Below are 14,509 nucleotides of genomic sequence, written 5' to 3' on the forward strand. Positions count from 1 at the left end.
TGCACCATCTTCACAATCGAACTACAAATGTTACACATGGACAAACTGTTAAGAAACAACCCACAAAATGTGTTTTGTACTTTTGCATTAAACACAGTCTGCCCTAAAACCATTCACAATGGTCTCACGGAAGTACAGCCTCTTGCAAAACCGTCAAACCGTTTCTTTTCCCATTCCCATTTCACACCTCCAATAGTGTCATCCGTCTCTTTATTGCAGGAATTAATGACATGAATTAACGACCCTTTGTCAACTATGCCTGTGACTTCTGAATAGGATCCAGTTTCCAGTCTATGACATCATTGTTAATGGCAATAAAATGGTGTCAGCGCTTAACAAATTACACATGAATGGCACTGGATGTGAATAAGAAACGCAGAACACCAAAGCTAACATTCAGAAAGCGAGGAAACTTACTCCAAAAGACCCCTAAAGAGTTTCTACGAGGACTCAGTATATAACTCTGTAACTTCACTGGTCTATAAGTCTTTATCTGCTACAATGGCTGGGAAAAGAGCACAGAGAAAAATCCTGTAGAACACCAATTAAGGTGTCAAACAAATTCAGAGAATGCATTTCTATCTCTACACATTTTGCATATCAATACAATTTATGGTGAGCCATGCAAAACGTACACCTCTCCTGAGAAAAAAGTGACAGCCTATAGCAGGACCTGTAACACAATCTCTCTTCAAACATCTCATTTAACCATTTACATGCCTAAATTCCCTGCAGAACCAATATCACTTGAATATACAGAGAGGTTTATACAAGTTCTAGGGATAGTTAAACTAAAAGGAGAATCTGGAGATATACAAAATAACGACATAAAAAAGAGAATGGGGACAGAGACTCATTCTGCCTAACTCCTTATTTTGTGTTCTGCTTAAGAAAAAAAGTACATGATTTTGAACAAGTGTGAGAAATGAACTTTCGTATTCAGATGAAATGTTATTTTAAAATAAATGTATAGAGGGATGTTACTGTTGCACAGGAATAACGATTTAACATGGCTCCCTGGTCTGAAAGAGAATTCGTGTATCGTGCGTTTAAAACGCACAGGCTAATGCTAATGCAGACAGTGCAGCTCAAGTACGATTAAGGCACATTTAACTGACAACCTGACAGGAAAACAACGGTTTTAAGATGGCGAAATTGTTCTTTGTGAAAGAACTAGAGGGGATTTTAAATGTCAGCCATACACGACTCATTGTACATATGATTAAAATAAAATACAAAAATTAAGAGGTGCAAGCTCCATTTGTCTAAGCAGATAGATGAGTGCAATGTCAGATAATGAGACTGTAAATGTTAAATACGCTAAATGACATTAATTTATGGAAAACAAAAGGAAATATACAGAATGACGTCCCAGTCACCATTCGTTTAACCGTTAACGTTACGCTGTATGGTAAAAAAAGATACAATGAAAGTAAATGGTGATTGAGACTGTCAGTACCAAACATTTCCTTTTGTGCTTCATGGAGGAAAAAGTCATATAGGTTTGTAACAATATCAGAGTGAGGAAATAAGATTTTACATTATTGGAGTGAACCAAGCTTGCTGTTAGTTTAATTATGCTATATATGTACCTGGCGGCTGGTCCATTTCAATGTAAAATATTAATTCAGTGGAATAGGGCATCATCACGTCCCTCCAGTCGTCATCTTCTTTCTCCGTAGTCCACACTGTATTGTACATGTTTTGAGTCCTCTGGTGATCGACTAGGTTCTCATAAAACCAAATTTTCAACACAGACGAATGAAGGAAACATAAAAAGCTCTTCTGACTGAACGGAGAGCTCAACTTTAACAGTCTGAATGCCTGCTTCAGAGTTACTGCGTGTCATGAAAGCTGTCAAAGCACCAGGCTTCACTCATCCAATATCACTTGATATAGCATTTTTTTATATATATATATAAAATATCTCTTTACAATCCGACAGAACAGAAAGTAGATACCAGCTCTACAATCCACTCCGTCCTACCATGACGAAACAGTAGTCTTCTTTTCAATCAGCTCACCAGGTCTACCGGTCCTTTCACTTCATGAGGAAGAGTCCATTCGGTGCACACACAATGGGGGGACCCGGTTCCAACGGAAACGAGTGGAGCAAATTACTCTCCTTGTGCTAACGTTTTAATGTGTAATTAATATAACACATCATTAAAACACGAAAAGAAGACCGAATTTATAATTATTTATCCTAATTTCGACGTGTGTAACGGTGTTGTTTCATTCACAAGTGACATCATTTTTCAGAACCCCTTCTCCGGTGCGAAATGGGCTCTCCTCAAAACGAATCACTGGCACTGTAGGTGCTGTGGGGCACGCACACTCCAGATTTGGGAGCCAATCAGAATGCGCTTCTCTTCCAACTAGTTGCCAAAGTCAGAGTTTGTACATTATTTGCAGCCGCGTGTTTCTCGTGATCCAATGAACTTGTTCTAAGAGCGGAAGTCGACATCCTATTGGTCGAACCGTTACTATGAGGTGCAAAACTGATGGAAAGAACAGTTGCTGGAGAAACTAATGATTTTGATATTAGGCCTATGTAAAATATAGCATGTTTATTAAAGATATTGACACCATACCAATAAGTAGCCTAAATTAGAAGCACGATGACAGGTGAAACAGCTGCCTATAACATGGACAATTATATGTTTGGAAATACAAACCGGAATAAATCTTGGTGAATTTGAAATTTTTGTTAATAAAATAAAATAACTTACATTCTAATAATAAATTAAAAGAACTAACCTTAACAAATATACCTTTTCAGTCAGACACAAACACACTTGCGTATGTGTTGGTCTATCACTCACTCTTATCAATAGATTAAAAATATGCAATTAAGAATAAAAGTGAACTTCCTCCAGAGATGCACAAATGTAACCTGAATATTTTACTAATTGTTGCCTGTGGGTCAGGGTGTTTACTGTTTTTCAGTATGTAAATCTCATCAATGTTTGGTGGTCTGCTTTAGGAACAAATATTTTGTGGATGGCAATCTGCCTCTTTGTGTCCCCCCTGTTCACATACGTGTGATCTATCCATCAAGAAGAATGAGAGAATGCCTCTCTATGGCCAGAGCGGAAAAAAGGATCACAATGTTTGCATCTCTTTAATGAAGGACAGGGAGGACCCTCCAGATGGCTCGTGCCTGACAAAGGCTGTCCTTGTCAACTGTGTCAAACTTGCTTAATTTTCACTGTCCATGATTCAGTTCAGTATGAGCAGATGGATCCAAAACAATGACAAGCAACCGAACAGCCACAGTAATCCATAGAAGCTGTGGGAAAATATTAATCATTTACACCTAATGCATAATGAGCGAGTAATAAATGCCAGGACTATTTAAATTACATCCATACCAGCTGTAAATTTAAGACTGATGCATTTATTTGAGGTCACTCTGTTTCAGACTGCAATGTCTGGTTTGGACTATTGCTATCTGCCTCTGCAACACCAGAGAAAGACACACGTGACCATGGGGATTTGAGTGTCAGAAAAGTGTGCGTGTCTTAGAAACCTTAATGCACAACCAACTGCGGCTTGTTACTGACTCTCCTCTTATTGGACAGTAACAGTGTTTCTATGGTATATCTCCAGGGGATTCAGATTTGACTGACCCAATATGTGTGAGTTACAAAAGAAAAGAAATAGCCAACTATGTGCACTACAACTTTAATTTATTACAAAAGTAATAATCTGTGAACTAAGACATCGTGAATGCCAACATTAAAATAAGATGTTTGTCCTAAAGTATTCATTTAATTGTATTAAAGTGAAATTCACACACATAAAAATTATAAAATACTGACTTTCCTTGATCAAGCCTAGTTTCCTCTGTGGTTTAAATAATACATTTGGTAAACAGGGTAGGCCTATGGAGAGCATTTTGATTATACAAACAGGCCTATCTTTGTAGTGTAGGATGACTCATCAGCATTTGTCCATATCAATCTAAAAACTTCATTCTTTCAAAAAGTTCATTTTGTCACTGTTTATAAGTAGAATACCATATAGTTTGCTTCAAAGTGAACACACATGGATTAGATGCCACATGACTCAAATTGGCTTATTTGCTTTTAAAGCTTGGCTTGGTTTCTAATGCCAAAAGTTTATGTATTTAGCTTTTGTAATTCGATTTAGATGATGTTTCCCACTATACCAGCAGGATTAATTATTTCACACTCTTTTCTCCGATTACTTAGTAGAAATTCTTTTCCACATGTAGGTTTGTGCATGTGATCCCAAAGGCAGGCATGATATAGCAGAAATAGATTCTAATCTGCCTGACTACAAGACCCAGCTAAACGATGTCAAATCCCGTTGAAAGAATGAAGCAAAAATGAGATGAGGATGGTGAACTGAAGGACATTTTGACGATATGCTGAAATAAAAGGGGCCTGCTTGCTGAGGGACAATAATCTGACTGTGCTGTGTCTGTATTGACTATATGTAGCTTTGAGCATCTCATATTTTATCTGTGACTAACAACTAGTGGAAAATACATGTTCAGTTCAGATGCAAATAGATGGCTTCTTTGTTCCATAAACACAGACATAAGGGTGGCACTGGAGAGGCACACAAAACCCAGAGCTGTTGTGTGACCACTGGTGTGCATTATACATAATTCATAAAGGAGATGAAAGAAGCAATATCATTGTTCCCCAGCTGATATCATGGAGGGGGAAATTAATTTCAATCCACTCTAAATTACACACATTGAGAGCGATCACCTTTTTCTTTTTTTCTGCTGAGCTCATGAGAATCAGGCGGCTTTCTCTGTCACTGTCTCCCTGCCTAGAATAAGCCATAAGCTTTTTCTCTCAAAGCCAACTGAAAGAAAAGAGAAGAATAAAACAACTAGAGATGTCTCTTTAAAGGAATAGCTCATCTAAAAATGAAAATTCTGTTATTTACTCCCTCATGTCGTTCAAAACCCATATGACTTTAGTTCTTCCATTGATTGGACACAAAAATAGAATTATAGTGGTCACTCTTTTCCATGCAGTTCCCCATGGGAACTGAAGCTTTCAAAAACAATGTAAAAGTACAATAAAATGATCATTAAAGTGGTCCAAATTGCTTGTGCGTTACATTCAAAGTCTTCTTAAGTTATACTAAAATGTTATATAAGTGCATGTCATATTAAAAAAAGTGGCCAGGATATTATAATAATTTCAGATCTTGTGCTGCACACACGGAAAAAAAGTCATACCAGTTTGGAGCAAAAGGCAACATTTAATTCGGTGAACTATCCTTTTAGGGCTGCAGTCCGCAATGATAAATATGGACTACAAATGAGTAATTCACAAAGCTCATTACCGACCGGACGCACATTACAGACACAGTAGTTCTTTATTATCGGATACACCTTCAAGCATGACTAGATATCAGTCTCTTTTATCCACAAGGCTGCACTAATGGGCGCACTCGGCAGAAGGAGTCATGTGTCTTGGATGATGTACGCTCTGATTCGAGTTAAACGATTAGGCATACTGTCTGGTATTTGTTCTCCGCTTTTCTTCATCCTGAATTGGCAGGATTTTCAGCGGTGCAGATATGCATAAATCACTAGTATGGCCGTGCAAGCGCATGCGCAACAGAGCGTCCCAAAAATGACAACGAAGTGTTAATGACTCTGCAAAAAAAGAGCAGCACACACCACCCAGCCCCCTGGCTTATTAGCTAGTAAAGGCAGAGGCAGCCTCCCTCCGTCTCCATTTCTGGGTGGCAGGCAGTCTGCGCTCCTGTGATGTCATCCTGCAATGTGAGCATCCCACTTGGACTGATGCAATACTCCGGTGACACTCTGTAACAAGCAGCCAGCGTCTGCCAATCCCCACCCCCATGCCCTCTTCCTCTGTCTCATTGTCTTTCTCTGTCACTCTCCACCTCATGGCCACCTCAAGTTTTAATCAGCCTCTCTTTCACCTTTCTACCTTTCTCTCTTTCCTCAGTCTACTTTTCTTGTCATCTTTTTCTTTCCACACGCCTACTCCTTAGCTACCCTTCTCTCTGAACAGCCCTCTGGTTGTCATGGCATCAGGCACCATTGCTCAGCATTCTGCAGTTCAGCAGATAAAGGACGGGCTGTTTAACTCTTACCCGTCTGAGCCAGAGCGGTTTGGAAGACAGATAGTATATCAGCAGGCATAATCCACATACCCTAGACTAATTAACAGCTTATGGTGATGATTAAACACCTAAAACTAAATATCAGGGGCGATAAGATGAAACACTCAACAAACAGAATATTAGAGAGTTCCCTTACAAAAAAAAGACGTTTATTCAAGTGTGCTATTAGTACTATTTTTTTAAACTAAATATTAGAAAGTAAACTTTCAGTCTACTTTTTATGTACTTCTCAGAAATATACTTACAATTGAGTATACTTGACTTGTACTCAATCTTTTGATCAAGATATACTTAAAAGTATAATTGAGTATTCTAAGTATACTTGGCTTATAGTTGTGTTTACTCTTTTGATTGAGTATCCTATTAAATACTTTTTTCATATCGTTTTACATACTGTCTTATAAACTTACATTGTTTGAAAATATTGATTTATAAAGAAAACATTTGTTCCTAATTTTGAGTATCTGATTTTTTTTTGTTTAGGCTATTCCACTTTTAGTGTACATAGGAATTGACTTCAAATCATGCATAATCTCCTGATCAAAACACAGATGAAGCAGAAACAAGTGATAGAAGATTGCTTATGCATATGTACAATAACCCGATCATCAAACATTAAACAGCATATAAGTTCAAAACTGCCTAACGTTAATACAGAATGAAATGTTGAACCCATAAAGAGGAAACTACTGTGAAGCTATGGGAGTGTTAATTGACTCGATGTACTCCATCTGTGTTTTGATTATCGTTCTAAATCCCCTTCAGACATGGCCTTTGACAAAAATGGGATTTTTTATCAGCTTTTTGTTTAAAATGTTGCTTTTATATGAAACTTACATTCAAGTGTTGATAATAAAGGATGCAAAATCGAAAGAGTTAAAGTACAGTTAAAGGTATACTTAAAGTGTAAACTATGAGTATAATGTAAAGTTCACTTAAAGAAAACTTTCAATAATTGCAGTATAAAACTACAAAAGTTTACAGAGAGTATACTTCAGTGTACTTTCATAAACTAAATAATGTGCTACAAGTAGGCTATTTGATTGGTAAACTATCACTATACCTGTAAGTTCACTTGTAGTATAGTTGCAGTACAAATGAAAAACTTATATGTAAACTAGTTGTGTACTCAAAAGTTTACTACTGTTACACTTAAAGTATACTTAAAAAGTATATTTTTATACACTAAAAAGTCGTCCAATTTAGTCCCAAGTAGTATTGAAACAGTGTACACTTCTAGTAAAGTGATATTAGTATACTTGCTACATAAAGTAGTTAACATAAACTTGAAGTATACTTAATAAAATTAACTTTAAGTATATTAAGAATTGTTTGGGTTGATTTGTGTTTTAAAGTTGCAATTCGCCTAGCAGCAGCGTTTAAAACCAATGCAATAAATGAGCCCATTGTTTTCTGGTACGACACAGGAGAAACCTTAACAGATATCTTTGCATTCTGTCATGAGACAAAAGTTGCTGAACTAGGTCTGCAACTATAGACAGTGTCAACTTGAGAAGCAAATAGATTAACCCTTTGCCATAATGGCAAGGCTGCACTTAGAAGCCAAGTAATGAATGGACTCCATCAAAAGACTAGAGGCCGAACCTGGGTGTGCCTCTTCAGGGGTGGATTGAGTTCTAGAAAGATGAAAAATCCTCTTTCTGTTGCCTTATAGTGTCTTACCTACATCATTCTACTTGCTCATATACTGTTGTCATTTTCCCAGCAATTCTGAAACGAGCTTTGTAGGCCACTCTGGATACAAATGTCTGTTTTGAGAATGAAAAATGGACAGGAACAAAAATCTTCAATGATTGCTTTCATTTCAAAAGAACATGCAAATCTTAAATAATAGGCCACACATTTGTTCAGAGGAAAAAAGGGGGTTACCCTTTAACATTTGTTGTATTTAGCAACTTCACTGCGTTTATATTATCTCTTGTAAATCCATATTTTGGTTTTACAGTTTTACTTGATGACAGCACTGAACTGTTTTTATTTTGGTGTGAAATATTGTGTATGTAAGTTATAATGCATCCTCCTTCTGTGGTTTCAAAAAGGATGGGAGTCTCATTTGCATTTTTCAATTCTTTGTTTGGATGCAATTCAAATGCCTAGCAACACAACCGTGGGAGTTGAAGGCAATCAGCAGTTGATACAATGACATGTGTGTGTCACTGATTTCAGTCTTCTATCAAGGGATGAAACAGACATCAGGTGCTGGTTATAATTATAACTAATAGCCAGGGGGAGAGAAGGGTAGATGGATAGTTTGTTAACTTCAGCAAGAAATCTCATTGAAATTCAAGTTTATCAGACAAATGAATTACCCACACAACTTGTTACAATCAAGGCACACATTAACACCCTGGATCAGGGTCCTGAAATTATGTAATCCCACTGGATTCAAACTTAATATAATATCACACTTCTAAAGACATGGAAGTGATAACTTATAAACAAAAGTTTAAGAGATCAAATTTTGATTGGTACAGTGGATCACAGAATATTCCATTCCATATGCTTTATTACATGTATAAAATGCACTATAAAATTAGTATGAAAATACAGAGAATGGGAGTAAAGTTGTTGTGTCATGGTGTATGTTTGATGCATATATATATATATATATATATATATATATATATATATATATATATATATATATATATATATATATATATATATATATACACACATACATACATAGGAAAAAACAGGGTTGATGAATATGGATAACAGATAGACAAAAGTCACAAATCCTGTTTGTTGGCTCTAGTTTTAAAGTGAAAGTTATGTCACATTTAATATTTATTAATGAAATAGGGTGGAAAGACAGAACAAGTATACTTAAGTCTAAGTATAACTATAAAAGTGAATATATTTAACTGATCAAAACAACATGCAAAGGGCCAGAAGGATAAATATATGCGTATGGGAGACTGGACATAATATAAAACTTTAGCTTTGATCATGAATTTTAATTATGTAACATGAAGTTTGCCCAGTAGCCATACATGGTTGGCAGAAATGCAGACACTGGTAAATACAGTTGCAATCCAAGGATTGAGGCTTACAACATGCACATTTGGTAACCGAGACAATCATTTGGCAGAGGCCTCTGCTTTGTCTTAAAGCAGCTGCAGGTTCTTATTTCCTTGCATTGTGGTCCAAGCAAAATAAAACTCTTGAAATATAATGATTATTTTCCAAAAGTGGGTGGGGCAAAATACATCTCTTCAGTTATAATGGTTACTACAGTTCTATACAGGCCACGGTCAGCTGCTTTAGGCTGAAGTGTAAAAAAATAATAAACATATATGGTTATATTATTTATTATAAAGCATATCTGTTTCTATACAAGCAAAACACCATCACACATGAAGGAGCTGAGAGGCCAAACAGGCGACTGGAGGAGCCAGGTGGATAAACAAGGACTCTATGAAATTCATAAACATGCTCTTGTGTTTTTCTCTTTCTCTCTTGCACACGTGTACTGTACACACACACACACACACACACACACACACACACACACACACACACACACACACACACACACACACACACACACACACACACACACACTTAAACACACAAATTTAAAGGAAAAAAATGGTGTTTGTTTGCATAGTATGCAAATCCAGACTTCAACACCACATACTGAGGAAATTAAGCACTTCTGGGTAAAAGTAGAATGGTAACATAACAAATTAGCTAACATTAGTTAATGCATTAAACCTTAAATGCATAAATGTTTCGCCAATCATTATTACACATTCGGGTCTTTAGAGACCCGGATTTATATCTTACACGGATGGATCTCTACCTGTCGGGATAATATACATTTTTCCTTATATTAGAGTAACAATTACAGAGGAATTAAATACAGCATATTTTGTTACATTTTGGAGCTCGGAAGGGTTCAGTTTGAGCAGATGTTTTATACCATCATTACTGTTCTCGTCAGAGCTCATTTCCCAGTGCATTCAGCATCTGGTACATTCACGATCTCAAACGTATTCTCTAAACTATCATTTTCATCATCTTCAAAATCAATATTTTGATTGCTGACAGCTTCTTCACTAGATCCACTATCAGTGACTGTGACAGTTATATTTGAATGTGTTCAGTACTTGCTCTGCAGTAAACCACTGAGCCATTTCAAGTTTTGCTGATGATACGTCCTATTCTTTTGTTTTCTGCCTGCGGTAACTGAGTAAAATGTCAGTTCATCATTGTGTATAAGACATTGCCACCTTGTGGAATAAAGATGAATTACACTTATTCAGTCATCAAAGATTCAATTATTGTTGAGCAGAAAAAATATATTTACACTGTAACACACCTCGGGTTGTTAGTGATCCTATCCAAAAAAAAAATAAATAATAATATTCAGGTCCTTCTCAAAAAATTTGCATATTTTGATAAAGTTAATTAATTTCCATAATGTAATGAAAGATATTAAACTTTCATATATTTTAGATTCATTGCACACCAATTGAAATATTCCAGGTCTTTTGTTGTTTTAATACTGATGATTTTGGCATACAGCTCATGAAAACTCAAAATTCCCATCTAAAAAAATTAGCATATCATGAAAAGGGTCTCTAAACGAGCTATTAACCTAATCATCTGAATCAACTAATTAACTCTAAACACCTGCAAAAGATTCCTGAGGCTTTTAAAAACTCCCAGCCTGTTTCATTACTCAAAACCGCAATCATGGGTAAGACTGCCGACCTGACTGCTGTCCAGAAGGCCATCATTGACACCCTCAAGCAAGAGGGTAAGACACAGAAAGAAATTTCTGAACAAATAGGCTGTTCCCAGAGTGCTGTATCAAGGCACCTCAGTGGGAAGTCTGTGGGAAGGAAAAAGTGTGGCAAAAAACGCTGCACAACGAGAAGAGGTGACCGGACCCTGAGGAAGATTGTGGAGAAGGACCGATTCCAGACCTTGGGGGACCTGCGGAAGCAGTGGACTGAGTCTGGAGTAGAAACATCCAGAGCCACCGTGCACAGGCGTGTGCAGGAAATGGGCTACAGGTGCCGCATTCCCCAGGTCAAGCCACTTTTGAACCAGAAACAGCGGCAGAAGCGCCTGACCTGGGCTACAGAGAAGCAGCACTGGACTGTTGCTCAGTGGTCCAAAGTACTTTTTTCGGATGAAAGCAAATTTTGCATGTCATTCGGAAATCAAGGTGCCAGAGTCTGGAGGAAGACTGGTGAGAAGGAAATGCCAAAACGCCTGAAGTCCAGTGTCAAGTACCCACAGTCAGTGATGGTCTGGGGTGCCATGTCAGCTGCTGGTGTTGGTCCACCGTGTTTTATCAAGGGCAGGGTCAATGCAGCTAGCTATCAGGAGATTATGGAGCACTTCATGCTTCCATCTGCTGAAAAGCTTTATGGAGATGAAGATTTCATTTTTCAGCACGACCTGACATCTGCTCACAGTTCCAAAACCACTGGTAAATGGTTTACTGACCATGGTATTACTGTGCTCAATTGTGGTCAACTCTCCTGACCTGAACCCAATAGAGAATCTGTGGGATATTGTGAAGAGAAAGTTGAGAGACCAAGAACCAACACTCTGGATGAGCTTAAGGCCGCTATCGAAGCATCCTGGGCCTCCATAACACCTCAGCAGTGCCACAGGCTGATTGCCTCCATGCCACGCCGCATTGAAGCAGTCATTTCTGCAAAAGGATTCCCGACCAAGTATTGAGTGCATAACTGAACATAATTATTTGAAGGTTGACTTTTTTTGTATTAAAAACACTTCTTTTATTGGTCGGATGAAATATGCTAATTTTTTGAGATAGGAATTTTGGGTTTTCATGAGCTGTATGCCAAAATCATCAGTATTAAAACAATAAAAGACCTGAAATATTTCAGTTGGTGTGCAATGAATCTAAAATATATGAAAGTTTAATTTTTATCATTACATTATGGAAAATAATGAACTTTATCACAATATGCTACTTATTAAAATATCACTAAGGATAGTATGATCACTGTATATTATCAGTCTTTAAATGCAAGATATTTAAAGTGTACCTAAAGTATGCAATAGTTCCACTTTAGCACAATCCAATAAACTTAAGTATATCATTAGTTGGACCTCAGCACTATTTTTGGATAACTAAAGTAGATTAAGTACAAAATTAATTGTTCCAATTTAGGAGACTTACCAATTTAGTATTCCAACTGTCACAGTCCTCGTCTGCACCTGTCTGTCCTTGTCTGCACTACACTTCCCAGAATCCTCCTTGTCTCCACACCTGAACTCACTCCCTCACTTACCAGCCTGTTCCTCGTTATCATCATCTGTGTCACCTGTCTTCACATCATTATGGTTCATTTGTCTCTGTATTTAGTTTCTTCTGTTCAGTCTGTCTTTGTCGGTTCTCGTCTATGTTAACTGGTGTTTGCATCCGCTCTGTCTGCCTGTACCTGTTTGTTGTTTTGATTTATAGTAAAGTTGATTGTTTATTTGAATTCCTCGTCTCCTCGTGCTTCCTGCCATACACCACGCGTGACAGAAGAACCGACCAAGACAAAAGATGGACGAAACTGGATCAATTTTGTGTTCTATTACCCAGAATGGCCGTGGGATAGAATCTTACGTAGAGGAGTTCATTAAGTACAGCCATCAAACCTCGCTCTCTGATCAGCAGTTGGGGGATCTATTTTGGAGTGGACTCGATTCACACTTCTACTCGTGGATCCCGCCCAGAAATCCCGGTGAGACCATTGAGCGGTACCTGGATCTTGTGCTGTGGTTGAGTGGCTCAACCCTCACCGTAGGCGAGGTTGATGACATCGCCACTCAACCACCGTCTCCAGCCATCTCCATCACGCCCACCATCAAACCAGCCACCGGATCGGTATATGGACGTCCAGGACTGGTTTCCTGCATCGCCGATCCCCCACTTATATCAGCACGTGCTGCCAGGAAGGCCATAGTCCCAGAGACCGTCCAGCCAGAGACCGTCCAGCCAGAGACCGTCCAGCCGGAGACCGTCCAGCCGGAGACCGTCCAGCCGGAGACCGTCCAGCCGGAGACCATCCAGCCGGAGACCGTCCAGCCCGAGACCGTCCAGCCCGAGACCGTCCAGCCCGCTCTGGAAGATACAGTGCTGATTACGGCGATCTTGTGTGTGTGGGCTACACACACAACGATCATGGCTCATTCGTCCAGTCCAAAGCCCTCTTCGCCGCTGGTCCCGTCCAGCCCAAGGCCCTCTTCGCCGCTGGTTCCGCCCAGCTCAAAGCCCTCTTCGCCGCTGGTTCCGCCCAGCTCAAAGCCCTCTTCGCCGCTGGTTCCGCCCAGCTCAAAGCCCTCTTCGCCGCTGGTTCCGCCCAGCTCAAAGCCCTCTTCGCCGCTGGTTCCGCCCAACTCAAAGCCCTCTTCGCCGCTGGTTCCGCCCAACTCAAAGCCCTCTTCGCCGCTGGTTCCGTACAGCCCAGCCGAGCCTTCACCGCTGGTTCCGTACAGCCCAGCCGAGCCTTCACCGCTGGTGCCCGTCAGCCACACAGAGACTGTTCTCGTCAGCCACGTCCAGCCAGAGCTTCACGTCAGCCACGTCCAGCCAGAGCTTCACGTCAGCCACGTCCAGCCAGAGCTTCACGTCCAGCCAGAGCTTCACGTCAGCCACGTCCAGCCAGAGCTTCACGTCAGCCACGTCCAGCCAGAGCTTCACGTCAGCCACGTCCAGCCAGAGCTTCACGTCAGCCACGTCCAGCCAGAGCTTCACGTCAGCCACGTCCAGCCAGAGCTTCACGTCAGCCACGTCCAGCCAGAGCTTCACGTCCTGTCCCCGACTCTATTCTGGAGTCGGGGTCGAAATCTGTCACGCTCTCCAGTAATTTTTTTTGGGGGGGCCCAAAGGCCCTCGCCGTGGCCGCCCGAAGGGTCCTCACCGCCGTGGCCGCCCGAAGGGTCCTCACCGCCGTGGCCGCCCGAAGGGTCCTCACCGCCGTGGCCGCCCGAAGGGTCCTCACCGCCGTGGCCGCCCGAAGGGTCCTCACCGCCATGGCCGCCCGAAGGGTCCTCACCGCCATGGCCGCCCGAAGGGTCCTCACCGCCATGGCCGCCCGAAGGGTCCTCACCGCCATGGCCGCCCGAAGGGTCCCCACCGCCCTGGATGCCCGAGGGTCCGACAGCTCCACCCTGGACGCCCGAGGTTTCGTCTGCTCAGCCACGCCCACGTCCTGCTCCGCCCTGGCCACGCCCACGTCCTGCTCCGCCCTGGCCACGCCCAAGTCCTGCTCCGCCATGGCCACGCCCAAGTCCTGCTCCGCCATGGCCACGCCCACGTCCTGCTCCGCCCTGGCCACGCCCAAGTCCTGCTCCGCCC

General features: G+C 40.6%; 1 protein-coding gene across 3 annotated transcripts in view; it reads right to left on the bottom strand.

Moving 5' to 3' along the window:
* The window catches only part of pik3r3b (phosphoinositide-3-kinase, regulatory subunit 3b (gamma)), a 198,230-nt gene that overhangs the window by 19,741 nt on the left and 163,980 nt on the right, over nt 1-14,509 (bottom strand). Inside the window, exon 1 of one of the 3 annotated variants that reach the window (XM_077198625.1) lies at nt 1,593-2,311. The exons of the other annotated variants lie outside the window; for them this stretch is intronic. Within the exon in view, the coding sequence (XP_077054740.1) occupies nt 1,593-1,701 (109 nt within the window). The 5' untranslated portion in view covers nt 1,702-2,311. Of the gene's footprint in view, nt 1-1,592; nt 2,312-14,509 lie in introns of those variants that run through there. 3 annotated transcript variants of the gene reach the window in all.

Source organism: Siphateles boraxobius, unplaced genomic scaffold (genome assembly GCF_051911475.1).
Source record: "Siphateles boraxobius isolate OS27281-9 unplaced genomic scaffold, OSU_SipBor_1 41, whole genome shotgun sequence".
NCBI lineage: Eukaryota > Metazoa > Chordata > Actinopteri > Cypriniformes > Leuciscidae > Siphateles > Siphateles boraxobius.